The following is a 27774-nucleotide window of genomic DNA, read 5'->3' as shown; positions in this document are numbered from 1 at the left end:
GATGGTTCTCCAGTGAAAAATCTTCAAGGGACCTTCCTATTTGGGCCATTCGCAAGGGCTGCTGCATCAACCCCTAAAACTGATCATCACTGTCTTTCAGCATTCACAGAAGCCTGGCCTAATAGAGATTAATCTTCTGTGCGTTTGGGAGCCATAGATCTAGATCATGTTCTATTCCTTTTAACTACAGGTCAGTGTTCATGAAGCAGCATTGGTCCCTATACTAAAGTTATAGAAATTTTTTCAGATATTTGACTTCTCCAGAAGGTGTGGAGTTCTCAAAGGGTGACAATAATTAAGTTTGACCACGAGGGTTGAGAATTGGCAGTATGGGGCCCAGCTTGAAGTTCTGCTCTGACAGTATTTAGCTCAAGGGTGGTTAAGAAGAAGATTGGGGGCCAAATCTGGATGGACAGATGCTTTTGAATAGACCATGAAATCTTTAAATTTTTCTGAGTCTGGACCTTGACAAAAAATAGATTACCCTTGATTTAGCTGATGGAACACAGTACTGCTCAACCTACTGTGGCATAAATAGCAATCATAGGGTGGGAAAATTTCAAACTATATTTTGTTTCTCTAGCACTGACTGCAACAAATTGCAGCAGAGGATTAAAATAAAGTAAGATAGGAAACTGGAAAGACCACAAAACCCTTCTTCACAATAAGTAAACCTATGGTCTTCAAGAATCTTGCATTCCTGGCTTTTAAATCGGTTAGACCCGACTAGCAAAATCCTACATCACAAACATGAGAGATCCCTTGTGTGCTGGAGGATTTGTGTGTGTGTGCGCGCATTATTCAGATTACAACTTTTTAAAAAACCTCTCCTCTAATCACCCTAGCCCTTTAGTTATATAAATGACTCCCAATGGGAGAGCTCCCGATCCCCCAAGGACTGGTAGGTCCACACGGTCCGTGCGTGGCTCGTGACTCAGCCGTCGTGGGGTCATTTCACGGACAGCAGAGAGGAGGAAAGGAGCCGAGGTGCCGGTCAGAAGGAAGGGATGCCGGGCCCTGGTTGGAGAGGTGGGGCCCTGCCCCGGGAGGAGGAGAGTGGGCCGGGTCTGCTCTCTCCCCTCCCACTCATGCGGAACCGCTGCCTCCTTCCCTCGCTCAATCCCGCAGCTTCGCTCTGCCCAGTCGCTCCGTGCAGCCGCCGCAGTGCAGCCACCATGTACGTCTGGAGGGCTGCCTGGCAGGCGCTAGCCGCTCGCTTGGCCAGCGTGTCCTCCACGGCCACCCTTCTCAGGAAGCATGGTAAGAGCGCCGGGCAGCCGAGCGCATGGGGACGGGGCGCGGACGGGCTGAGCTGCGGGGCAGGTTGGGGTAGCGGTCAGACAACAGCAATTCATAGTCACGGCTCCATTCGGTCATCTGCAGCCCCCGGCTGGGCGAGGAGGTGAAATCGTGCTGGTGAAGGGCGCCCCGCGCGTGCCTGTTGGTGAAATGCCCGGGGAGAGGAGAAGTGAAGGTCACAGGTGGGGAATGGAGCCCAGCCGGGGGTAAGTTACAGCTCAGCCCCGCCATCCTCCTGCCAGGTCCTGCAGAGGAGGAATGCCAGGCAGAGGTAGGAACGAAACAACCGGCTCCAGGCCTGGAAGCTGCTCCTTTGACATATCTAGGTGTCGCCCGCCTCTCCCTGTACCGTTGCTATTTGCCTGACCGAGAGGTGTCGTTCAGTCTTGAGCTACCGGATCCTTCTGCGCTGATTTTAATTTCTATGTCGTGCTGAACACTGAGGGTAGGGTGGGTTGGGCTATTTTTTGCTGAAGAAGAAAAGGGGGGACACGAGTCTATAAACATGCCAACTGAGCATTGTGAGGGTGTTGTGCAATTGAAGCCAGACGTCCTCAGTCTGCGCCCTACAGGGATCCTCGGTGTAACCAGCTGACACAAATACAGGAGATTGCAAACAAGGTCCAACGATTTTGTGAATAATTTGGAGCTCTGAATGTGGCTGGGTTGGAATAACGAGCAAGAACAGAATTTTCATGTGGTTCAGCACCAAAACCTGCTGCCTCCAGCCAGCGTTGATCCATTTCATTTGTTGTTCCTGAAAATTTAGATGCATTGCAATAAGCTCTGTGTTTATCTGAGTGTATGCACTTGCTATGTTAGGTTATATTTTGGCCTTATAACCTTATCTTTCCCCCATATGTCTCTAAAGTCCATGTAAAGTTATCTTGGAAGAACAAAACTTGTTTTAATTTTTTAAAGGTAATGATTAGCAACTCAGTGATGACACCTTGGTGCTTGCTTAGGGAAGGAGAATAAGTGATAAGGATAGAAATTTAAGATTCAAGTAGCCAAAGGTGATAGCAAAAGTTTGCTTTGAAAAATACATTCCCCTAGTCTTCTCTAGTAATGACAAATATTTTGTGTAGAGTAACTGCTGTGTTTAAAAACAACTGGTCTATTGAAGATGACCAAGTCTTCATAAAAAACAAAACAAAACTCAGTTTATTCTTGACTTTTTTCCTATAGTGCACTTCGCTGCTTGATCTTCTGAGTCAGTGGTTCAAATGTGTATTCCTCGTCTTCACTCAAAAGAAAATGCATTTATATATTTAGATTAGAATGGTTTTTGTTTGTTTTGTTGTAATTTGAATGAAAATAGTCAAGAAGAGGCTCTGAGTAGTGTCCAAACTTCAGCTTTTCTCTCTGAATATGACAATACAATTCAGTCTGGTACATAGCAGTGATACTTTTTGACACTTCCGGAGGTGTATAACCCGTAGCAATGCCTCTCAACGATACTGAATATTTTCATCCTAACTGTATACTTTCATACAAATAACACACAAGCCACACTGAGAATCCCTACCCACAGAACACTGCAGCAACCGCTTGCAACAGAGCTTCATCAATATTTATGCATCAGATTCCTGCACCAAGAGAAGAGTCAGCATAGCATGTGATGAGACAAATGCTGCTAGACATAATCTGGTACATGATGGTAATAGTTTATTATAGAATGAGGCTATAGATTCTTCTTCCAGACACTGGTGTGTATACAGCTGCAGAAATGACTGGACAATATACATATATTTTGAATTGCAATAGACCCTGTGAATGTATGATTATATTGCTTGAGTCCATTTTGAGGCTTGAGTCCATTTTGCCTCCCTAAATACCCTAGTTACAACTCTGACGACAGAACAGCTTTATATTTATTGAAAGATCTTTAAAGAACATAACACTTAATATATATTATTAATTTGGGGTGCAGTTACAGAGTGCAGTTAAAATCTTCATTAGGTCACAGTAGTATGTATGGTTTTTTCTAAGCTCTATTTGACATTTAAACTGATGTGCAATAGAATTCCTTGGCGGTGCCTGTTGGATCTACATCTGGGTGAGCATCAAACCACCAGAACAGACAAAAACAAACCCAGCTAACAACGCTACTGTTCCCTATAACAAAATAAATTTCAACCACTACTGATAACGTGGTGTAATACCCCACCCTTTCTTAACCCTTCCCAAATGCCTGAGAGACAAGGCCTTGCGGGATGTCCCAGACTAGGACTCTTGGAGTGACCTCCAAGTTTGAGCTATTGGGACCAGGAATATGTAAATCTAAAGCCAAGGACTCCTCCCAGAGAATGCACAGCCAGTAATCCTTCCTCTTTAAAGTGACAGGGCCCAGTGCCTCTGTTGATTACAACTATGGCAGAGTCACAAAGGGACAGTCATTCTCACACATAAGTATGTTCCATTTAGGGCTTCATAGCTTAAATTAATAGACAGCCAGTGCACATCATGGACCACACATGTAATGTTCTCATAGTGAGATACTCCTCTTAGCAAGTGTGAAGCTACATTTAGTTAAAGTACTTGCTTAATTTTCTTTGTTTTTGCCAGCTGACTTTGTTTCAACTTTCTACAGATTCATCACTCTGCATCTCAGATTAAAATAATGTTAAAATAAAGTGCTAATAAAATAACAGAAAATATCTAATGTTTTATACAGCACCTCTTCGCCAGATGTCATCTGGCAGCGTCCCTGGCTCTTCTGGAGAGAACCTGATTTACTATCTGTTTGCTGGTGTGGCGTGCACTGCTGGTGGATATTATGTAAGTGCCTTGTGTTTTAAGAGTATATGAAAGACGGGGAGATGTAGCATGATCACGTAATCAAACATGGACTTAAAATATGAAAACAGAGCTCCTTGGTGAATCAAGCACCTCTTCTCTTTCCATACCAGAGAAATGAGATGATGGGTTCTGGATAATTAAATTTCAAGTTGGCGGGGGGAAGGGAGGGAAATCTCTTGTCCCAAAGTAAAGCTGAATTTCTCTTTTGGAGATTCTTGAAGTGGGAATTTCATACCAAATTATGCTGTTCTACATCGGCAGTGAGATAATGTAAAAGAGGTGTACAGAAGCAGAGAGAGCAAGCTTTTTCCTCTTTCTGTGTTCTTGGCTAATAAGAAAACAGGTATAAAGATTACAGGCATGTCTGAACGAACCATGTTTGGGCCCAGTTCAAGACCCATTCTCCTTTGAATAGATTGCTCCCTGAGGACACATTTTTTTTGAAGCACCGATGTCAGACTATAACAGTCTTCTAAATACTTCAGTTCTGTGAATGTGTAGCATTTTCATGATGGAGTGATGCATTTTTTTTATTCCCCCTTTTGCGAAGTCAGTCTCCTCCCGCCCCCTCAGTCTTTCACGCTTTTTTTCTTCCACTTCATCTCGCTAAATCCTTCATTTCTCAGTTTCTTCAGCCACTAATTTCTGCCTCCAAATATAACAGCTTCTGGTGGGTGAATGGAATCTATCACTCAATGAGTATTCAAAAATATACTCATTTTATTATTTTCATTAGGCTTAATTTTCTACTTCAAGTGGTTTGTAATGATTTCTACTGCTGATTGACAAGTATTTTTTATTAAATGAAGACTGAGTCAATTTTGACCCCCACATTTAGCGTTTTTATAAAGCATAAAGATTAACAGAAATATTTTCTTGTTTTTAAATAGTCACCTCCAATTCCTAAGCAATTCAGTATTGTGTGAACGTGAGACTGACTAGTTTGTTTCCACTTTGCAAGGGGAGAGAAATGCAAAATTTAAAACTAAAATTTGTATGATTAACTATTTAAAGCAGATTTACTTTTTTTAAAAAATAATCTAAGGTGGCCTTTCAATATAGGGAAGAACACTTGGTTAAAGTATGATATATATTTTTTTTAACTTAGTAGTAGAGCTATGGAAATAAGTGCAGGTATGTAATTTTATTTTCAGGCCTACAGAACAATCAAGTCAGACAAAAAGAGGTACAATGAACGTATCCATGCTATTCAGCAGAGTAATACAGCTGAGTGGAAACCAAAACCCTGGCCACCCCAGTGTAAGTTGTGGTGTTTTTGTTTTGTTTTAGTTTTTACCATGTTTCTTTCAGCACACAAGAATTCTGCAAGAAATGGAGCTTATTTCTAGACTAGACAGTCAGACCTCTACCATACTCTGTCTCCTCCACAGTCCGTAGCTTTTTACTTGCTTTATCAGTTTAAATCATTCTGCTGCTGTTTAAATTGCAGAGAAAAAAAACTTAATGAGAAGACAGTGAATCTGGTAGGTACCCCATTAGAAAAAATCCATTTGAAAGGAAATGGTTAACAGAGGAACCAGTAATAGCAGACAGGGTGATAGAACTTGATGACTGAAAGCTTAATTAAAGTCTAAATGAATAATGCTGTCAAAACCAGTTCTGTCCTTTTGTTTGTTTGTGAAGCAAAATTATGTCTTTGTCCTGGTCAACAGTTTGGCTCCAGGCCATACATTAGTGAACACAATTGCTGTACAGTCCGATCTCAGCAGGCTGGGGGGAGGGAAATTTGTTTAAGTTTTCAAAATACTGTGTATAAAACCCATTTCTTCCTCCTGCCTTCTCGCCTCCCAAGCATTGGCTTAATCTTAACATTAAACTAACTGACATAATTTAAATTTACAGCCAATTTAAGTGAACTAGAGGATTACAGAGGTCTGTTAGGTTGAGCAGAGACATCATTCTTCTTGTTCTTTAACATTATTATTGTACAGAAGTTTATAGTCTTTTTTCATTAATCAGTTAGTTTTCCATCTATATTAGACTATGTTTTTCCCCTGGTGTGTACTTTGCCCATATTTATATGTGCTGTTTCAGATATTGGCCTATTTGTACATGCCCGGGTTCGCACAATGTATATTGCAACCTAATACTACTAAAATTAAAAAAAAAAAAGATGGTGGGGAGGGAAATTAGGCTAAAAATGACCCGAGGTTTTAAATGCAGTTCCATTATTAAAAGTAACTGTAAAATGGTATTGTAGGGATCCATATTTATATATATATATAATAATATAATATATATATATATATTGCTTCAATTGCCAAATGGGCTCAGCTCACAAATAGAGAGATGGCACTTAGCTGGTATATGTGATTTTTGTGGCTAAAGTTTGCTGAATACAACTGAATACATACAGAGAGCAGATTTCTGGAGTAAGAAAGCACCATCTTGAAAGTCCCATTTCAGAACAGATTTCAGAGGAACAGCCGTGTTAGTCTGTATTCGCAAAAAGAAAAGGAGTACTTGTGGCACCTTAGAGACTAACCAATTTATTTGAGCATGAGCTTTCGTGAGCTACAGCTCACTTCATCAGATGTATACCGTGGAAACTGCAGCAGACTTTATATACACACAGAGAATATGAAACAATACCTCCTCCCACCCCACTGTCCTGCTGGTAATAGCTTATCTAAAGTGATCAACAGGTGGGCCATTTCCAGCACAAATCCAGGTTTTCTCACCCTCCACCCCCCCACACAAATTCACTCTCCTGCTGGTGATAGCCCATCCAAAGTGACAACTCTTTACATAATCAAGTCGGGCTATTTCCTGCATAGATCCAGGTTTTCTCACATCCCCCCCACCCCCATACACACACAAACTCACTCTCCTGCTGGTAATAGCTCATCTAAACTGACCACTCTCCAAGTTTAAATCCAAGTTAAACCAGAACATCTGGGGGGGGGGGGGTAGGAAAAAACAAGAGGAAACAGGCTACCTTGCATAATGACTTAGCCACTCCCAGTCTCTATTTAAGCCTAAATTAATAGTATCCAATTTGCAAATGAATTCCAATTCAGCAGTTCCTTGCAACAAAGCCCGTTGCCAATTGTGCCCACATATCTATTCAGGGGACACCATCACAGGGCCTAATAACATCAGCCACACTATCAGAGGCTCGTTCACCTGCACATCCACCAATGTGATATATGCCATCATGTGCCAGCAATGCCCCTCTGCCATGTACATTGGTCAAACGGGACAGTCTCTACGTAAAAGAATAAATGGACACAAATCAGATGTCAAGAATTATAACATTCATAAACCAGTCGGAGAACACTTCAATCTCTCTGGTCACGCAATCACAGACATGAAGGTCGCTATCTTAAAACAAAAAAACTTCAAATCCAGACTCCAGCGAGAAACTGCTGAATTGGAATTCATTTGCAAATTGGATACTATTAATTTAGGCTTAAATAGAGACTGGGAGTGGCTAAGTCATTATGCAAGGTAGCCTGTTTCCTCTTGTTTTTTCCTACCCCCCCCCCCCCCAGATGTTCTGCTTTAACTTGGATTTAAACTTGGAGAGTGGTCAGTTTAGATGAGCTATTACCAGCAGGAGAGTGAGTTTGTGTGTGTATGGGGGTGGGGGGGATGTGAGAAAACCTGGATCTATGCAGGAAATAGCCCGACTTGATTATGTAAAGAATTGTCACTTTGGATGGGCTATCACCAGCAGGAGAGTGAATTTGTGTGGGGGGGTGGAGGGTGAGAGAACCTGGATTTGTGCTGGAAATGGCCCACCTGTTGATCACTTTAGATAAGCTATTACCAGCAGGACAGTGGGGTGGGAGGAGGTATTGTTTCATATTCTCTGTGTGTATATAAAGTCTGCTGCAGTTTCCACGGTATACATCTGATGAAGTGAGCTGTAGCTCACGAAAGCTCATGCTCAAATAAATTGGTTAGTCTCTAAGGTGCCACAAGTACTCCTTTTCTTATTTCAGAACAGAGGCATTCTTAAAACTGATTGCTTCTGTAAAGGTTGATTCCCCTCTTGAATTGTACTGGATTGCTATTACTTTGCGAGGGAAAGTTATATCCTACTTCCTTCACTAGTTCTAAAGTTTAAGAATAAAGGATTTTAACACTACTCTTATAAATGATCAAATATGTATATTTCTTTCCTATTCTTAAACAACTGGAAATGGTAAGTTTTTAAATTTCCTCTCTAGGTGTTAGGACTTGTTAGTTTAAATACAAAAAGCAAACAAACATTGGCAGGCTCTTCCCAAAATGTAAGTCTTTATTTGATAAATGTGTGAGAATTTAAAATACTTCTGTGATGAGACCAAAAAAGATGTTGCCTTTTCCTGACAATATTGGGATGGTCTTAGAGTAATTTTATCCTGAAAAGCCTGATATCTCTACAGAGGGGTAGACAGTCTAGCAGTGGCAAGTAGAACTTCATAAGGTAGTTAACTGGATTCTTTCTCTGAAGATTTGATTTTACAAGGTGCTGGGGCTTTTGGTCCTAATCCAGCAGAGCATGCATGTGCTTAACTTTCAGCTTGAGTGTGATCCCACTAAAGTGAATGGGCCCACTTCAATGCTTAAAGTTAAGCATGTATTTGGATTGGGGTCAGAGTACTTTATACCATGTAGGATCAAGCCTTGATTTTGTAACTATCTTCAAGATTCTTTCCCACAGCTTTAAATCTGTACTATATAATACCTAATATCTTTCATCTCCTGGATGTATTTCACAAAGATCTGATGAAGCGGTAAAGTGACCATCAATGGAGGATGCTCAGATACTTCTCTTCTATTGTTTGTCAGTTCACAACTGTCCTCTTCTTTAATGACCATGCCCATTAATAAATTAACTTACATTCTGAAACCTCTCTCCAACCTCTTTCCCAGAATCACACTCCTGACTCTGAATGTCAGCCTTGGGATTTTCACTTTTAATTCAGCATTCAAATAGCGGTAACTTCAATTTATAACACAAATCCACCGTTGAATCAGCTCTCGCATTTCTACCCTTTCTATAGCTTTTAAAATTGTTCCTCCCCTTCCATTCTCCATGCCCCCCCAAATTCTTCTCCCATGTTCCCTAAACTGGCTTCTGTTCCCTTCTATCTTAGAATCCCCTAGATTAACATTTTTCATTTTCTCAAATGTCTTTGCTCTCTCTCATTTTTTTCTTCTACGTGTAGTCCTAATCCTGTAGTTAGCATGTGTCTCATCACAGAGCAGTGCTACATGGCTTCCCCTCCCTGCCTCCACAGAATCAGCGCCCACAGCTTCGCCACCCTCACCTCCTTTGAGTGCAGTTAGTCATACTTATTTTTCACAGTGCTTGTTGTGGAAATAACTAATTAGAGAACTGGTGAACCTGCCACTCAGAAGAACATAAAATCTAACCCTTTAAAGCTAGGTGATGCTACGGGTAGTGACTTATTTGAGAAATTTCTGCTTTTTTTGGGATGTTGGGGAACTGTACAAAACAGTGGACAGAGGTAAACACATCCCAGTACACACTCTTAGCATGATACAAATAATAGTTATATTTACTTACTATTATTAATATAACATGGAGAGGGCAACCATGTGGCTAGAAGGACTGGAATTTACAACCAGGGAATGGATGGTTAGGTTAGAGGGAGAATTTCCTTCACTTTCTCCCAGGCATTTGTCTTTTCTTTTCCATAAAGTAACCAATGTCATTTTCCCTGTTAAATGTTTTTTTCCAAAAATACTCAATTCTCAGACGGCACACAGCCCTCCCAAAAAGAATTTGTACAAAAAAACCTACAGAATGGTCAAAAATATCAAATGCTTTTTTCAAGTTCATTTTTAATTTGGTTATTTGAAAACTTGAGAAATTGCAACCAGCTCTAATAACAAACCTTTTAAACTCCTATTGATCTATAAACCAAACTTTAACAAACACAGAATGTAATAGTGGGTTTTAAAGTCTCTGGGAGGAGCATGAATAGAAACAATGGTGGAAAATCTTAGGGAATTAACTTATTGTGAAATGAATGTTTGCTGCAACAGAATACACTTCATTTTTTATCCTCTGAGTGCATGTATTTGCTTATGTGTCCTCCTTTCTTGTTCTAATGTGCCCCCTTCTTCAAACTTGTTTCTGATCTGCTTTTTAGTGGTAATTTTCTCTTAATTTAACTTTTAATTGTAAAAGCTGATTCAGCCTTTCTAATCATTACTCTACTTTTACACTTTCCAGAATAAAATACAAGGGAAATCTGTCTTTCCAAACCTGAGGATGTAAAATACAAACAAAGAGATAATCCTTCACCATTGCATACCTCGCAGCCTACCTTGGGATGACTTTATGCCTTCTACTGTAAAACTTCACACTTGTGAGACTTAAAAAATACTATCTTTACATTTGCAAGGCTCAACCATATTGAGCTACTGAATATATCCTGTAGAAGGCAACTTTGAGATTGTTAAGGAGCTGACTGTTTTGAATGAATGCACTTGTATATTATTTGACTGTCCAATAAAGTGTTGAGCTTGCCTGTTACTCTGGTCTTTGTGTGATAAAGCTTAGTTTGTTGGAAAGATACTGAGGGACACTTAAAGGGACACAGTCAGGTAACTTGATCCTATTTATTGTGAAGGGGTTTTTTTTTGTCTTGTTTTTTAAACAATGGAATCAAATTTTGTTTGAATTTAAACCCAAACAATGCCTCCCTGTGCAAGTGCATGAGAACCAGGGAGTGAAACTGACTGGTCAGTTTCATTCACCCCTTCCCCCGCACCTGTTCTCATTCTCCTATCTGAGTGAAATGCAAAGAGTAAGTAAATGGCATATGGTCCTCCCTTTTAATCCAAAGTACTAACATTTTTAAAAACAGGATTATTTTTTTAGCCAGACAATGTCTCTTTAAGCTTTTTTATTTTTTCTCTCTTCCTGCTTGTAACTATTATACAACTCTTTCAAGTTCTGTTCTGCACCTGATGAATTTGGTGTGAGGGTTAACTAACAACGAACACATGGCATACTTTTTCATTTTGCCAACTTGTGTGATGTGTATGCATGTTTGTGTGGTTTTTGTGCATGTACATGTGTGTGTTCTCCTTTGCATGCCCTCCTACCTTGGACTGTATTCATCTTAATTATTTTTTTAATCCCATTTGAGGCTTAACTAGTTCATTCTATGAGACAACATGGGGTTTCACTGCTTCTGAACAATTTTATACGCAGAGATGCTGGCAAACCTCAAACAGAGAGAGCTCAGGTTTGCAAACAAGAAAATGACCAGTTGTAAGTGGCTGCATGCATCTCCAGTGTCTCTGGATGATCAACTATGGTTTAGTGTTTACAACTTTTCTCCATTTTACACACCTAGTTTTTTAATAAGTGTCTTTTGTTGTTTTTGTTTGTCCCATAGAGTGGGCTTTACTTTCCTTAATTATTTATGAATGCCATTCCTCTTGAACTGAAACTCTGAATGGTGCTAAACTGCATAAGAGCTTCTAAGCACGAAAGTTAATGTGTTGTATTCGATGTTTAGATAATTTCATCACTGGGTTCAACTGGAATGTGGACTCTGATCCTAATCCCAAAGAAGTCAATAACCATTTTCCTATTGAGTCCTTTAATGAGAACAAGTTTGGACTCATAAATCTTACATCCCTCTGGCATGGTTTCAGTTTGTGTGTGCACGCTCATTCTATTATTTTCTTTGTTGTCAACCACTTGCTTTAAGCCATATTTTCCTTTTCATTATAGTGACATGGTAGTAAAGCTAAGCTAATGATTGAGAATATGGCTTAATGATATTTTAAACATTATCTGATGTGGGGACCATAACTTTGAGTTCCTTGACTTTTATATGGAAAATTTCAACCACAAAACAAACAAAATTTTTTCATTTTAAGTTTAAATAAGATGGCGAAAGCAATTGGTGAACTTGTTTTCCTGTTGCATGCATACACTTTACACTTGCTTTATTGTATTAAATAAATCCTTAAAAGGTGATGAACTGGAGACGGCTGAAGTCACTGAAGCAAGCGAGCAGGCCACAGAGGTACCTACAGAAGAGGCTGGAGGACTAACTGCTGATGAATCAACAGAACAGAATGAAGGATCTATGGTATCCACTGAAGCTGAAGGGCAAAAAGAATCACCAGTTGCAGATGCATCCTCTGCTGTGGAAGAAGCACGGCAGGAAGCCACTGCTAGCTTGGAGGCTGCCCAAATGCAAGGTTAATTTATTATTATTTTTTTAAAACAAAAACAAAAAAATATTTTACTGCAGGGAGTTCTGTACTGTTCACAACGAATAGTGTAGTATTCCTAGTGGAATTAACCTGCAGTGAAAACTAATTCCATCATCTGCTTGACAAATCACGAGCTTTGTTAATTGTACTCTCAAGTAGTGTACTGCAGTAATCTTTTTTTTTTCTTCTAAAAGCATAGCACCTGGGGCACCAGAGTTGGTGCTTAAGACCATTAGAATGACTGGTCCTTACTACTTCTACATTCCATGTCTCTTCCACATGTTTTTAAAGTAACACTGGCAAATAGCGTGACAGGAATACAGATGTGTTAGCGCTCCCTCATAAGGAATTTAAATACTCCGTTGGTTACTATTTAGGCTTGCACATGAAGCATCTAATTGTTTTTATGTAAATAAATAACTATATTTTTACTACACTGCTTGTCATCCAAAAATAAACTTCTCCCTCATTGACTTAAAGAAAATACCACCTTAAAACATTCACAAGAAGACATACAACTGTCAGTTTGATGATCATATGTTACAGTGCAGTAAAAAATATCAGAATTAGGTATTTAATGACTTTGCTGCGGATGGCAAAAAACGGTTTGTTGGAGGCTATTTATCTCGTTAAGTTTCAAGTCTTCTGAAGCTTTTCCCTGTTTGGGACATAGTAGTTATTCACTTAACACGTTTTATTTTCTTTATCATAAAGCAATACAAATGCAAACCAACAAGTACATTGTTGAAATGCAATGATTTTAAAATGAGACTTTATTTAAAAACTACAGAAATAATTTAAATTGATTTTAGTAACATAAATCTTGTGATTGGGCTGGAAATATAGAGCATCTATTTGTCCTGTTCTTCCATAAAGGAACAGCTAATATCAGTAGGGAGACATAAAGCAATCATGATTTTATGGTGGATAGGAAAGTAACATCCACGTAAATCCAAGGTCTTTTGTAAAAAAACAGACATATGCACTTGATCTGTTGTGCAGTGTCTCAGTTCCTGTCTTGAAGGGAAGAATTTTTTTTTTAGTCTTTAGTGTGAATGTAACGTGGATGAAAAATACATCGATACAGCTTTCAATATGATTTGCAATGTAGTCTAGGAATATCTTGGGTGGATAGGAGAAGTGAGTATTATTTGTACTATTCCTGGAACTTATCTTGTACTGTTTTCAGAGTAGCAGCCGTGTTAGTCTGTATTCGCAAAATGAAAAGGAGTACTTGTGGCACCTTAGAGACTAACCAATTTATATGAGCATAAGCTTTCGTGAGCTACAGCTCACTTCATTGGATGCGATGTGAGTATGCATGGTACCTCTTCAGCCAAACAAGCTAGCATCAGCCTAATGGAATACATTAAAGCAGATTTCAGAGGTTTTTTTAAATGACTGCCATGTTGTCAATTGTGGTGATTTGAAATGGACTTTTAGTAATGACTATGAAAAGCCCTCCATAAATTAGGTGTGTCGGCTAAGTCTTGCATTCACAATACTGAAGTGACTAGTATAAGACCAGGGCTACTTTCAGCTTTGCTATAAGCAGACACAACTTCATTTGACCTCGCAAGTTGCATCTGCTTACCCACTTTGGCTCATAGAGCATTTTTTACTGACAAACAGAATGCTGAGTTTGTGTGTGTTAACTGCCTATTACTAAATAAAGCAGAGAGGTACATTTTGCATAGGATTTCAAATTGCAGACTTCTGTAAAATCTCTGGATCTGTATGGATTTTTCTTTCATGTTTGAAGAGTGTCTACAGACAATTGTTTGCAAAGCAATCAGTTATGAAGTATATGTATAGAGTAATAAATGTAGTTTAAAACAAAAAAGCAGTTTTCTATTACTCATTCATCTTCAATTCAGTGGGGTAGTCAAGCTCTCAAAATAATAGTGTACTGTTAGATATTACCTGTGTCACTGAGATGTGGTGGCTTCTCTTTAAGTTTTTTTCTCATCTGATGAATATGTCTGCAATGATTCTTACATTCTGCATATGAAGTAGCAAGTTAAGGAAATCATAAAGCAGAATTAAAGAATAGCCGAGAATCTTTCAAAATCTCCATTGCTATACAATCCTAGCAGACTGGTATTCTAATTCCATGGGAAATACAGTGCAACCTATAATAACATAGGCAGATTAGAGCTCAAGACACACAGGGTTCAGCAAAATATTTACATAGCTCTTCTTAGAAGTTGTATAACTTTTTTCCCCCCTTTTAGTATATGCCCTGTCCTGTTGCAGAATAATTACAGAACTTCTCTTAAGTCTGTTCTGCTGTTTCCTTTATCTGGATGCAGTTCATACATTTTCCTGTTTTACCTACCTATGTATAGCTGTAGACATCTTAAATACTGTGCATCTTACCTATGGTAAATGTAATTGCCACTGTATTATAGATGTGGAAACTAAGATCCAGGTACTTATCTGGGAGGCATTATTCTCTAGTGAATGGGGCGTGAGACTGGAATTTGATGGTCTAATTGTGGACATAGTAATTTTGGATTCCTCATGGTGTGTTATGAGACATACTTAAATGTTTAAGTACTATGTAAGTGCAAATTATTATGGAAGTTGATCAGAGGCAGGTATAGTATTCTTGACTTGCAGCCCTATCTTTTTCAAGAGGCCTAAAGCGGAACGGTACCAATGCAAACCCAGCCTTCCAAATGTTTGATTAAGAGGGACTGAGATCTTGTTTAATTTTGGAAAAAAATGTAATGTTTTTGCAAGGGTTTCAGAATTTGGGATGTGAAACTGCATGAACCATTCAAGGGGGAAAAAAAGCCTTTCACAATTTTCAGCCCTCTCTCTGCTAAACTCTAGTCACAAAATATTACATGGTAGCTGAAAGTTTAGCTCACCACCATGTTCTTACAGTCCCTATGAATAGTGTCATGCTCTCATAGAAGGGTATATCCTGTCCAATGTAGCAACTGCCTGTCCCCTCTTGAATTTGATACATTATGATCTTTACCTTTACTATAATTTGGCACTGAATGCATCTCTAGAGACCAGTTTTATCTGCAAACTGTTAGATAATGCCAAACTCCACTGGTCACTATGTAGACCCTTGGCCAATATAGCTGAACTATACACTGGATCACAAGGATATTCAGTGGTTAAATATTAGTTTCTTCTTTGAGTACATAACATGAAATTGAAATTGTATAAAAACTGCAATTCCCTCTTTCCTGGCAGAAGATACAGAAAACACTGATCCCTTATTTGAAATGTTACAAGGAGAAAGTTTTCTAACTCATGTTGATAGCTGTCAATTTCAAACAGATCTCTGATCAAGGACTGGGGTAATGATGTTATTGCTCAAGGGACTTACCTGCAGTAAACAAACAGTTTGCATTTTTTTAAATTTAATTTTTCTTTTGCTTTATCAAGCAAGTTCTGGTAACACCATCCTCTGCAGTGTTTTAATGTAGCCTTTTTATTTAAAAACAAACAACTTAGGTTTTGACAAGCTTTCGCTGAATCAGATATAGCAATATTTTCCTTTCAAATGTTTAGGTGTCTACTACTGATAATGAAAAGGCAGACTTACTAAAATACTTGCATATTAAAAAATTATTAGTAAGAAGTACCCTTTTCAAAGCTTGTGTTTGGTAGGTCGACATGCCTCTGCACAGTGTTGCAAGTATTTTTTCTAGGAGGTTAAATACAAACCAACTTTCACTACTTACCATGGGATAAATCAAGTTCTTCTGCCATATAATTGGAAATATAAAGAATCCAGTTTGTGAACATCCATCTTTTAGTCTAGGGTGTAAAAAGGGATATTTAAGGGGCTAGATTCAAGTGATTAGGATAATTACAATTTTACCAAGTAAATGAAAGCTAGTTACCAGTCAGAATTCTCTCCACACCCCCAACGTAACCCTTGAGTGGTACCTGTGATACATGGAGACTGGACAGTCAGTCTGTATATTTAACAAGATAACACTATGAAATATGTTGCCTCTAATTTCACATTGCAAGTTTTGCTTTCTCTGGCCCAGTCCTGCAAATGATTTTGGCCACAATGAAGAGCTGATTATGTTTGATTTAAATCAATGAGAGCAGGATGCGGGCCTTAGTTCCACCGTAGTCAAGAGGAATCTTTTGGGGTCTGGGCCTAATGTTTTAGAGATGCCATGATCGCTCCTCCATGTTACTCTTCTGAGATTGAAAATTACTCTGAACTCCAGTTTTCTGCATAGTAATGGCTGATCATAGAAGTTGAGCTATCCAAGTGCCATATTGTTGTGTGAAACTTGTTAGTATCAGTCTATATTACAATCATGCATTAGGTGTTCAGAGGCCATTAAATAAGGTCCATTAGTCTTGCAGTATAGATATTAAACAATGCATGAACTGATAGGACACCATTTGTATTTAAAAAGGAGGACTTGTGGCACCTTAGAGACTAACAGCTCACTTCCGAAAGCTTATGCTCAAATTTGTTAGTCTGTAAGGTGCCACAAGTCCTCCTTTTCTTTTTGCAGATACAGACTAACACGGCTGCTACTCTGAAACCTGTCATTTGTACTAAGAGTCTCATTATTTATGAGAGCATTTGGACTGCTTTTATGCAATAAATATTTACTCCCACTCTGGTATTAATAGCACAGGAGCAGAAACATGTTTTGTTAACTCAGAATAGGCATTAGTTACTATGTATTTTAGGCTTTGACATACCTACTTCCTTCCCATTATTTATCTGTAGATTCAGAGTCAGATAACTAACGTTGGCACAGCTGCTTGTAGGCATACCCGTTTAGCACCACTTTTATTGACAGATAGTACAAAGCACTTCCATATATTTATTGTGATGGTATAAAGAAAAATATTTACTCTTATCTAGCACTCTTCATCAGTGGATCTCTAAGCTTTATTTTTTTAATCAAAACCTGATTCTTAAACAGATTGAAAATCAACATAAACTGAAAGCCACGTAAACAGCGGCTGGACTTTAAGATAACTTATTAAAGTAGCTAACTAAAAATGTACACTTGAGTACTTTCACAGTGAAACAAAAATGCAAAAAGTTGATGAATAAAAAGTGTGTTTTCTTGTACTTGGCTGCTGTTGCAGACCTACGTATAAGATCTCTTAACCTAACTTCCTGATCTTGCACAGAATTGTAATCCTGTGTTTCAGGCTTCTCAGTTTCTTACCATAGAAATGATTGTGATATCTGTAACTAAGTATTGTTAGGACAGCTCTCAATCTGGGATCAAGTGGGAGGACAAGATTAACTATGGGCTATGGGGCAGGAAATGCTTGAGAGCATACGTCTAAGAATTGGCAAAAGTGGCGAAGGTAAACTACAAAAGCTAAATGTTTTAATCTGAACCTACCTGTTAAGATTGAGCAGTGTTATGTTCTTCATAAAAGGTGAGTACCCTAACAGTCTTAAATATCTTATGGGTTGCAGGCTTTGGTGTATTTCAAAGTGCTTGAACTGGGTTGGGGGAGGCTTGTAGGTAGTTATCCTATACTTCCTCTTACTTTCATTGACTGAAAATAGGAGGAAAAATTCTAAAAATTGCTTATCATAATTATTTGTACAGCACCCAAAATATTTATGAAAGTACAAATGAAATAGGTACATCACACTTATGTTTCCTTCCAATCTGAGTACTGTTTAATGATAACTTACTGAAAATATTGCCCAACACATCTTGTGTATACACTTTTTTTCTTGATCTCTTTGTGCTAATGACTGCAGCAACAAAACCATTTCCCCTGGAACAGGCATTTTGCAGAATTTTGTGAGTTCTAAAGCAGTAAATTAGACCAGTGGCTCTCAACCAGAGGCATGCGTACCCCATGGGGCATGCAGAGATCTTCCAGGGAATACATCAACTCATCTAGATATTTGCCAAGTTTTACAACAGGCTATATAAAAAGCACTAGGGAAGTCAGTACAAACTAAAATTTCATACAATGACTTGTTTATACTGCTCTATATACTATTCACTGAAATGTAAGCACAATATTTATATTCCAATTAATTTATTTTATATATGGTAAAAACGAGAAAGTAAGCAATCTGTGAGTAACAGTATGCTGTGACACTTTTGTATCTTTGTCTGAGCTTACGCTCAAATAAATTGGTTAGTCTCTAAGGTGCCACAAGTCCTCCTTTCTTTTTGTAAGCAAGTAGTTTTTAAGTGAGGTGAAACTTGGGGTTAGGCAAGACAGATCAGACTCCTGAAAGGGGTACAATAGTCTGGAAAAGTTGAGAGCCTCTGAATTAGACAGTGGAAGTAATTTAATTTTCAATCTTGCAAATGTTTGAGTACAGACTCTCTTGTCAGTTTGGTGTTTCGAGTACTGTCCTTCATGAAGAGGTTTAGGGAGGGTGAGTAAAGTGGGTTTGGAGAGGATTAGTGTGTGAATGTGCCAGTGTTTTCCATGTTAAATGTTTGTGCACTGATTCCATTCAAAGCAATGGGGCTAGATTGCAGTAGACTGGAGAGTCGCTTTTTTGTAATAAGGTTCAGCAAAATCTCTGTACACAATGGCCCAAAAAACCTATCTAAGTAAATGTTATCCTTTTGTCTGGTGTGATGTCAACCCCGTGTGCATGTCCACCTTTGTTTTAATGTCAACCCTAATAATGGGAGAAGGATAAACTGGCATTTGAGAACTGCTTGAAGAATATTAGTTGATGAAACTATTGATGTCTTTCATAGCAATTTAAAAAAAACCCTCAGTCTACTCAATAGAGTGAGGATGTGTCTTCCTAATCAGGTGAGTGTGACTTGGAGGGAAAACCCAGTTGCCTGCACTTTGGGATCTCTTCCACATTGGATGTTATGGTGAGGGGCAGAGAGGGCTCTGGACTGGACTCAGGAGACCTAGGGTCGATTCCTGCTATCTAACCTTGGGCAAGTCACTTCCTGTCTCTGTGCCTCTCTCTTTCCTCCCCCCAAAGGTCTTGCCTAGGCAGTTTCAAGCTGTTTCATGTGCCCCCTCTCTTCTCTTACCACCTCTGTACTTCATCTGTGCTACTGCAATACACTGACCACTGCTTACCTATTTCTTTTCTCTCTTTCCCTTGTAGTTGAGCCACTGAGTAATAGTGATTGTAGTATAACAAAGTTCCAAATCCTTGGGGGAGGACTCTAGGGAAGGCTTTTTAAAACAGAGAGCTTGTTAGAATCTGAAGTTATAAGTTGGATGAATGGTGGCCCAGAACTGAACAGATCTCAGAAAAGGATGATCTAATCGAATGTGAGAAGGGTCAGAGAGAAGCAATAAAAATATTAGATGAATGGGGAAAACCATATGTGAGGAAATATTAAAAAGGCTAGAGCTTTCTGGTTTAAAGAGAAGACCAATAGGTACTACAATGATAGTGGTATAAAATCATGACTTGTACAGAGATGGTTGTTTGGGTGCTTCTATTTATCTTTTCTTATAAGAAAAGAACAAGGGGACAGGCAGTGAAATTAAAAGACGATAATTTAATTCAGATGAAATAGCTTTACAAAATGATTTAACATGTGAAACTCATGGCCATGAATCATACTGAGACAAATGGCTTATAATTAATGATAAAATGATCATCTGCAGTTACATTATCTAGGCTAACAAAACTATAAAAGATATAGACACTCCTGCCAAGACTGAGCCTGGGATAACTGTACTATTTTAAAGAATAGAAAACAGTTTTATCCTGGATGAACCTAAACTCTGCTAATGTCTACCTTACACTGAACAGTACATGGGCTACATCTAGGGACACTACTGCACTGCAGTGTTTGGGGAATATTAGTGATGCTACTCTTTGAACAATGTTAAAACCAATTCTTTTCTGCTCATTTCTAGTGGCTGTTCAAATGCAAGTTAAAAAATCCCATGATATTTCTTCTAAATAATTGGGGGGAAATATTTGAGGCCAACATTTCTCCTTGCAGTAAATGTTATTTTCAAAACTGCATGGGAGTTACTGTAACAAGTGCACATTGGTTGCTCCTTTGGAAACAGTCACCACATTAGTGTAATTCAGTGGATTCACTTGTATATCTTGAGTCTGACTGGTACTATAGTAAATAAATGCATCTTGGTGGGAGGGGAAATATGGTATAAAAACTTTTGAAAGATTTCATAAATCCTATTATTTCTTACTGACCACTTTCAGATGTAAACTATGTAACATTAACTTGATTGTTAGAGCCACATGAATTTTAGTTACTAGTTTTAGATATTAAGTTGTCAGTAATAGATCAGAATAGACCACTATGGAAAACATTTTATTAAAACAAGAACAGTTAAGATGTGAGTTCTCTTATTTCTATAAAACATAACAAACCTAAAAACCTGAGTTCCTAACAATGAAAATACTTCCTACTTTTACTAAATTTGTGATAATATGAATTTTCACCAATAACGTTAAACTACACTTATCAAATTAATAAAGTATATCTTACAATGCTGTATCCTTGGGTTTTTAATTGCTCACTTGCTAACTCACAAAATTCACCAGTTTGCCATGGGTCTTCTAGTCATTCATGTGAATTAATGAGGGCTGTGTATGTGTGTAGGAGCTAATGACCTACCTTAGGGACTAATAACATGCAGGATGTTTGCTTGGAAAACCAATTTCATTGTTACACAGGGATTTAGAAATTCAAACTTTTAGAAATACAGACTCCTTGCTTGTTGTTTTTAAATGTACTTCTAAACTGTTGGAGTTAGGATCCAGAGATAGTTGTCTCTGGATGGAGCCTTTCCTCAAGTTTCTGTTCTGAGGGTTTATGGATGAATTATAAAAGAAAAGGCTGGCATTCTGAGTTATAGGGGCACAAAGGGTCAGGAATCCCAAGCCTTCTCCATTCTGGTTTCACTTCCTCAGAACCCCTTGGACATTAATTGAGCATTGTGCTCAGGATGAGTTATGAAATTAGTGTGGTGCCAAAAGGAGGAGACTCCAAGTTTCAACTGTATCCAGAATTGGGAGGTGTTGGGGTTTTTGGAGGTTTTTTTTGGGGGGGGTCCCTCTACCTAAACTACATCTGGCATATGTTTGGCAAGAAAAGTAGCTTACTCTGAAAATAAATACTCCAGGGTAGATGCAGCTAGGTCACAAGAAGAATGCTTTCATCAACCTAGTTATCACACAGGGAGGTGGAGTTCCTACAGAGATGGAAAAAACTCCTTCTGTCGCTGGAGTCTGCATCTACGCTATGGGGTTACAGCAGCATGACTATCTTGCTGTAGCACCCATAGTGTAGACATGGCATTACCCTTTAAAAAAAGAACAAAATCAACTTTCTTGAAATATACTTACCATAAAATTTGCCGATCTTTACAATTCAAAGGGTGCACAAAAGTTTTCTTAATTTTTTTTGAAGGGATGGGGTGGGAAAACTTTCCGTTTTTTATGAGCTCTGCTGTAAATTTTATTTATAATTAATTTATATGTAGCTTTCATTCATAAATAGAAACTACCCTGAGGCTTTGCCCCTTTAATGTGTTCAGCAAACTCGTATTTAAGGCATGAGATTAGACTGAAGGATTGTTTTCTATGTTGCACTAGAATGTGACGGTTTTTAGCTACAGTGTTCAACAATTGTTAACAGAATATTTTATCTTCTGTTTTCATAAGTGTTTGTTATGAGAGAATCTTTTTCTTTTGCATTGCTCTGTGCAGCACGCACTGGATACACTGTAGATAGATTAAATCGTGAAAGACATTGCATTGCACTCCTGCTCTTGTTCACATGCATAGCTCCAGGCAGATTCCTGTTGTATTATGCTGGCCAACTTGTATTATTTTAGCTTCATAAGTTCTGCAAAGACTCTTTGCAGAACTATTTGAACATGACATTTTGCATTAGAAAGAGCAGACTTCTCTTGGTTGAAAAGTTAACTGATTAAATGGAAGATGTGGTTCTGAGTGAAGTAGTCAGTCTCTTTCATAGCGTTTCCTTTGCTTTTTAAACATTGCTTTAAATACCTAAGCAGTGTAAATTCTTACTTCTGAAAAGATTCCTTTCCCCCTCTGTGTCCCCTGGTTTATTTCTAGCTTAACATCACTCTTTGAGTTTAACAGTTAAACCTTGCTTCCTATTAAGCAGGAAGAAAACCTAGGAAGAATTTACAAGTAATAGCAGAAAGAACTTGTGAACTGAAGTATGAGTTCTATTCCTGAATTATTTGCAGTCTTCCACTTCTGGCTGTTTGTGACTTCTCCCTATCTGCAAAAAAATTTCCCTCTCTTCTCTCTGGAGGGGGGAAAATGTGTGAATAAGCCCCAAGTTTTAAGGGGTGTGGGAGGAAGAAGAAAATACATAATAATCATGTTGTGAATATATTTATTCCTCAAACATTGAAAAGCTTGCACTCCCGTAAGTAAGATACAAGAACACAATAACCAAGTTAAGTTAGATAGTTAGGCCGACTGCTCTTTTGTATCTGGCCCTAGAAAGCAATACTTTTAGCAACTTGTTTGCTTCTTTCAGTACCTACACTATTACTAAATTTCAACCAAAGCAATCCCCATGTGCTATAAACATGCTGAACTGCTACCGAGCTGGCAGAACGGTAAGTGCTGAACACTTTGTACACTATGACAATTCCAAATTCAATAGTCCTATTTTTACTTCCATCATTTTGCTGTAACTAATTGTGACACAACCTTCCCTGCCACCATCTTCCATCTTAAATGCTAAGAAGGAAAGGAATTCATTATTAATTCCACAGGATAAAGTGTCACCTTTATTTCTTTTTAAATTAAGGTCATGTTGTTGTTATAGAAGAAAGTTGAAACCTTCAAGTATTTGCCTTTTTAGTTTTCCTTATAGCATAATCAGAATTTTTTTTTTTTTTTTGAGTCGGGGTATTTGAACATGTACAGAGCCTCCCCTAAATACAGGTGCTGGTGTTGTTGAATAGTTGCTGCAAGGCTTAAAACAGTGCCTTAAATTAGCATCCTGGATACTTTTTAATTACAACATAGCTGTTGAAAACAGTTCACTTCCAGAACTGTCGAGCTCACCAATGTTCTGTTCTATTCTGCTTAATGGATAAAGCTTCATTAAACGGCACAGTTGACCTTGAGCACTCGTATTCTTTGTGGTCTCTCAGGGCTTGTCTAAATGTGGACACTCAGGAAAGTTATTAATTAACTAAACCAAGTCCCTAACCGTTCTCAAATCCACCCAGTTCCAACAACATCCATTGAGAGTTTGTTCCACATGCTTGCCATGGCCTTCACTGTACCCATCCCCCTTCACCTGTTACTTAATAGACAATTCGATAACTCGCTGTTTCCCAGTAGGTAAAAGTGCCTTGCTGTCCTCACCACTTTTTTTAACGCTGTAGAATAAAGTTTTTATTCATGGATAGAAATTCCAGCCTGTTTCTAATGTCAAAAAACTTTCATAAATATTACAATTCACGTAACTACTTCAGAGGGACAAGTTAAAAAAATAAAGGGAGAAGTAGGAAAAACCTATCGGACGGCGTTGTTTCCTGAGAGAGAAGATTTTTCATAATCCTGTTCTTCTGTGACCTTAAGCAAGTCAATTCACCTCTCTGCCTCAAGTTCCCATCTGTAAAATGGGGCTAGTATCTAATCTTTTAAGAAAGGTGAGGCTTAATTCACTGCTGTTTGTAAAACAGTTTGAGATCCTCAGAGGAAAGATGCTATGTAAGTGTTATTAAAAGACTGACACAGGTTACTCAGGAAAGAAATCTTTGCCAGTTTAAAGTATGTCTGTAACCTGAAACATGGCTGTAAGGATGTTGTTGGTATGTATAAAAGCTGACAAAAATTTCCATATCTCATACTGTACTAATAAATTGAGTAAATCTATTTCCAAACGGCTAGCCCTCAAAACTCAACCTTGACTCTAAAAGTTAGTTTGGGTTCTTTCTCTCTCATGTGTCATCACCCATAATAAAGGTTCTGCAGGTCAGATTAGGCCCTCAGTTACACCTCTGCCTGCCATTCTGTTGCAATCATGGCCTGAGTCCCATTACTTTCAATAGGACTGCAATTGTGGCTGATGAAACAAATTAATTCTGTGGGTGCTACATAAGAATAGAGAATCCTGTTCTGTCACAGTTTTAACTGTGCTGGTGCTCAATGATTCTAGGAGTAAAAACGTCTTTAAATCCAGCAGATTTGATTCTTCATATATCCAGGGAGCAGATCGTCAATTGAGTAAGTAGGGGCATTTTTATAAACCCAGCTCTCAGGGTGGAAGCAGGCTTTAGATTCATACCATGTTCATTCCATTGGAACTAAGCTATTGGGAGCATCACAGTTCCCGTCTCCTAAGCATTCAGTCATAATCTGCCATTTCCTTTTGTTCTCATAAGCAATTTCCTCTCCTCCACATAACTACCTACAGAATTTTGTGTTTATAACGAATAGTTTGATATCCCCTGCTTTGATAGCAGTCCAAGGGCACTGATGGCACTTGCTCAGTCACGTTTTGTGTTTGCAACCCTAGGTCTATAAAATTAGCTTGGAAGGACATATTTCTTCCCAAAATAGTTGTCCTCTTATACCAAGAACAGGACAGAAATTAGTCAGCATGGACAATACTACAACAAAAAATGTGTGGTATAGAAAATATCTTCATTAGATGTCAGCAGTGTGATATGTAAGCAACTAGTGTAGTTTAAGCGTTTAGTTAAATTGTGAAAGACTGGAGAGGAACAGAGTAGATATCCCTTAAAAAAGTTTGAGCACTCTAATGGCCCTCGGTATCTTCTGTGTTTTAAAAGCCACTGGAACCCTGCCAGACTGAGCAGCTGTGTGTAGAAGTAGGTAGGCCTTGTTTGTCGTTAATAAACAGATACTTGGACCCCGCTGAGCCCTGTGGTTCCTTCAGATTACATTTCTGTTCTTTAAAGCACACAAGTCAATTGGGGACGAGGACAGGCCCCTAGTCCAGGAATACAGTGAAACAAAGTGTGACTACAGGGGCCTAATAAGTAATGAAACTGAGAAGGAAACTGCAGCTGCTGGAACTGTGAGTTAACTGCTCACTCAGAGAAAAATTGAAATATCTGGCTGTTTGAGGGAAACAGACTTCTTTGATAACTCAGTGGATGACTGGCCCAACTATACTGGAACACTATGATAGCTAATGAAATACCTGATGGGAAAACAGGTGGCAATTCTATGGAGTGTAATGGGGGGGCTAAAATTTTACAATCTGCTGTGTAAGCTAACGGGTCCTGCTAAGCTCAAGGACAAAACATTTGCTGAGATTGTGGATTAGGGAAGTGGTTTGGACTGAAGAATTTATGGATTTAAAGGCAGAGGAGGCCTGAGATTACTTTAAATCAAAGCTGCAGAAGCCATCGGAAGCCTGCATCCCAAGAAAGGGGAAAAAATTCCTAGGCAGGAGTTGTAGACCAAGCTGGATGAGCAAGCATCTCAGAGAGAGAGGTGATTTAAGAAAAAGCAGAAAGCATACAGGGAGTGGAAGATGGGAGGGATCAGCAAGGAAAGCTACCTTATTGAGGTCAGAACATGTAGGGATAAAGTGAGACAGGCTAAAAGTCAAGTAGAGTTGGACCTTGCAAAGGGAATTAAAACCAATAGTAAAAGGTTCTTCTTTCTTTGTTTTCTTCTTATTTATATGGCTATAGAAGTGGGACCGCTAAACACTGAGGATGGAATGGAGGTCAAGGATAATCTAGGCGTGGCCCAATATCTAAACAAATACTTTGCCTCAGTCTTTAATAGACTAAAGAGGATCTTAGGGATAATGGTAGCATGACAAATGAGGATATGGAGGTAGATATTACCATATCTGAGGTAGAAGCGAAACTCGAACAGCTTAATGGGACTAAATCGGGGGGGCCCAGGTAATCTTCATCCAAGAATATTAAAGGAATTGGCAAATGAAATTGCAAGCCCATTAGCAAGAATTTTTAATGAATCTGTAAACTCAGAGGTTGTACCGTATGATTGGAGAATTGCTAACATAGTTCCTATTTTTAAGAAAGGGAAAAAAAGTGATCCGGGTAATTATAGGTCTGTTAGTTTGACATCTGTAGTGTGCAAGGTCTTGGAAAAAATTTTGAAGGAGAAAGTAGTTAAGGACATTGAGGTCAATGGTAAATGGGACAAAATACAACATGGTTTTACAAAAGGTAGATCGTGCCAAACGAACCTGATCTCCTTCTTTGAGAAAAAAGAAAAGGAGTACTTGTGGCACCTTAGAGACTAACCAATTTATTTGAGCATGAGCTTTCGTGAGCTACAGCTCACTTCATCAGATGTTTACCGTGGAAACTGCAGCAGACTTTATATACACACAGAGAATATGAAACAATACCTCCTCCCACCCCACTGTCCTGCTGGTAATAGCTTATCTAAAGTGATCAACAGGTGGGCCATTTCCAGCACAAATCCAGGTTTTCTCACCCTCCACCCCCCACACTTTGAGAAAGTAACAGATTTTTTAGACAAAGGAAACGCAGTGGATCTAATTTACCTAGATTTCAGTAAGGCATTTGATACCGTGCCACATGGGGGATCATTAGTTAAATTGGAAAAGATGGGGATCAATATGAAAATTGAAAGGTGGATAAGGAATTGGTTAACAGGGAGACTACAGCGGGTCCTACTGAAAGGTGAACTGTCAGGCTGGAGGGAGGTTACCAGTGGAGTTCCTCAGGGATCAGTTTTGGGACCAATCTTATTTAATCTTTTTATTACTGACCTCGGCACAAAAAGTGGGAGTGTGCTAATAAAGTTTGTGGATGATACAAAGTTGGGAGGTATTGCCAATTTAGAGAGAGACTGGGATATCAAACAGGAAGATTTGGATGACCTTGTAAACTGGCGTAATAGTAATAGGATGAAATTTAATAGTGTGAGGTGTAAGGTTATGCATTTAGGGATTAATAACAAGAATTTTAGTTATAAGCTGGGGATGCATCAATTAGAAGTAACGGAGGAGGAGAAGGACCTTGGAATATTGGTTGATCACAGGATGACTATGAGCCGCCAATGTGATATGGCCGTGAAAAAAGCTAATGCAGTCTTGGGATGCATTAGGCCAGGTATTTCCAGTAGAGCTAAGGAGGTTTTAGTACCATTATACAAGGCACTGGTGAGACCTCACCTGGAATACTGTGTGCAGTTCTGGTCTCCCAGGTTTAAGAAGGATGAATTCAAACTGGAACAGGTACAGAGAAGGGCTACTAGGATGATCCGAGGAATGGAAAACCTGCCTTATGAAAGGAGATTCAAGGAGCTTGGCTTGTTTAGCCTAACTAAAAGAAGGTTGAGGGGAAATACGATTGCTCTCTATAAATATATCCGAGGGATAAATACCAGAGAGGGAGAGGAATTATTTAAGCTCAGTACCAATGTGGACACAAGAACAAATGGATATAAACTGGTCATTGGGAAGTTTAGTCTTGAAATTAGATGAAGGTTTCTAACTGTCAGAGGAGTGAAGTTTT

At 38.7% G+C, this 27774-nt stretch overlaps 1 protein-coding gene across 5 annotated transcripts in view; it reads left to right on the top strand.

Moving 5' to 3' along the window:
- Positions 1-992: 992 nt before the first annotated feature.
- Positions 993-27774, top strand: part of MGARP (mitochondria localized glutamic acid rich protein) — a 52558-nt gene continuing 25776 nt past the window's right edge. For 2 of the 5 annotated variants that reach the window (XM_075127669.1, XM_075127670.1), the window contains exons 1-4: positions 1002-1260; positions 3977-4080; positions 5256-5361; positions 12076-12306. In XM_075127669.1, coding sequence (XP_074983770.1) covers positions 1008-1260; positions 3977-4080; positions 5256-5361; positions 12076-12306 — 694 coding nt within the window. In that variant the 5' untranslated portion in view covers positions 1002-1007. Of the gene's footprint in view, positions 1261-3976; positions 4081-5255; positions 5362-12075; positions 12307-27774 lie in introns of all 5 variants that reach the window. The other 3 variants (XM_075127668.1, XM_075127667.1, XM_075127666.1) reach the window with 3 other exon arrangements.

The sequence above is a fragment of the Caretta caretta genome, chromosome 4, assembly GCF_965140235.1.
Source record: "Caretta caretta isolate rCarCar2 chromosome 4, rCarCar1.hap1, whole genome shotgun sequence".
Classification (NCBI taxonomy): domain Eukaryota; kingdom Metazoa; phylum Chordata; order Testudines; family Cheloniidae; genus Caretta; species Caretta caretta.
This window is presented reverse-complemented; position numbering and strand designations above follow the sequence as displayed.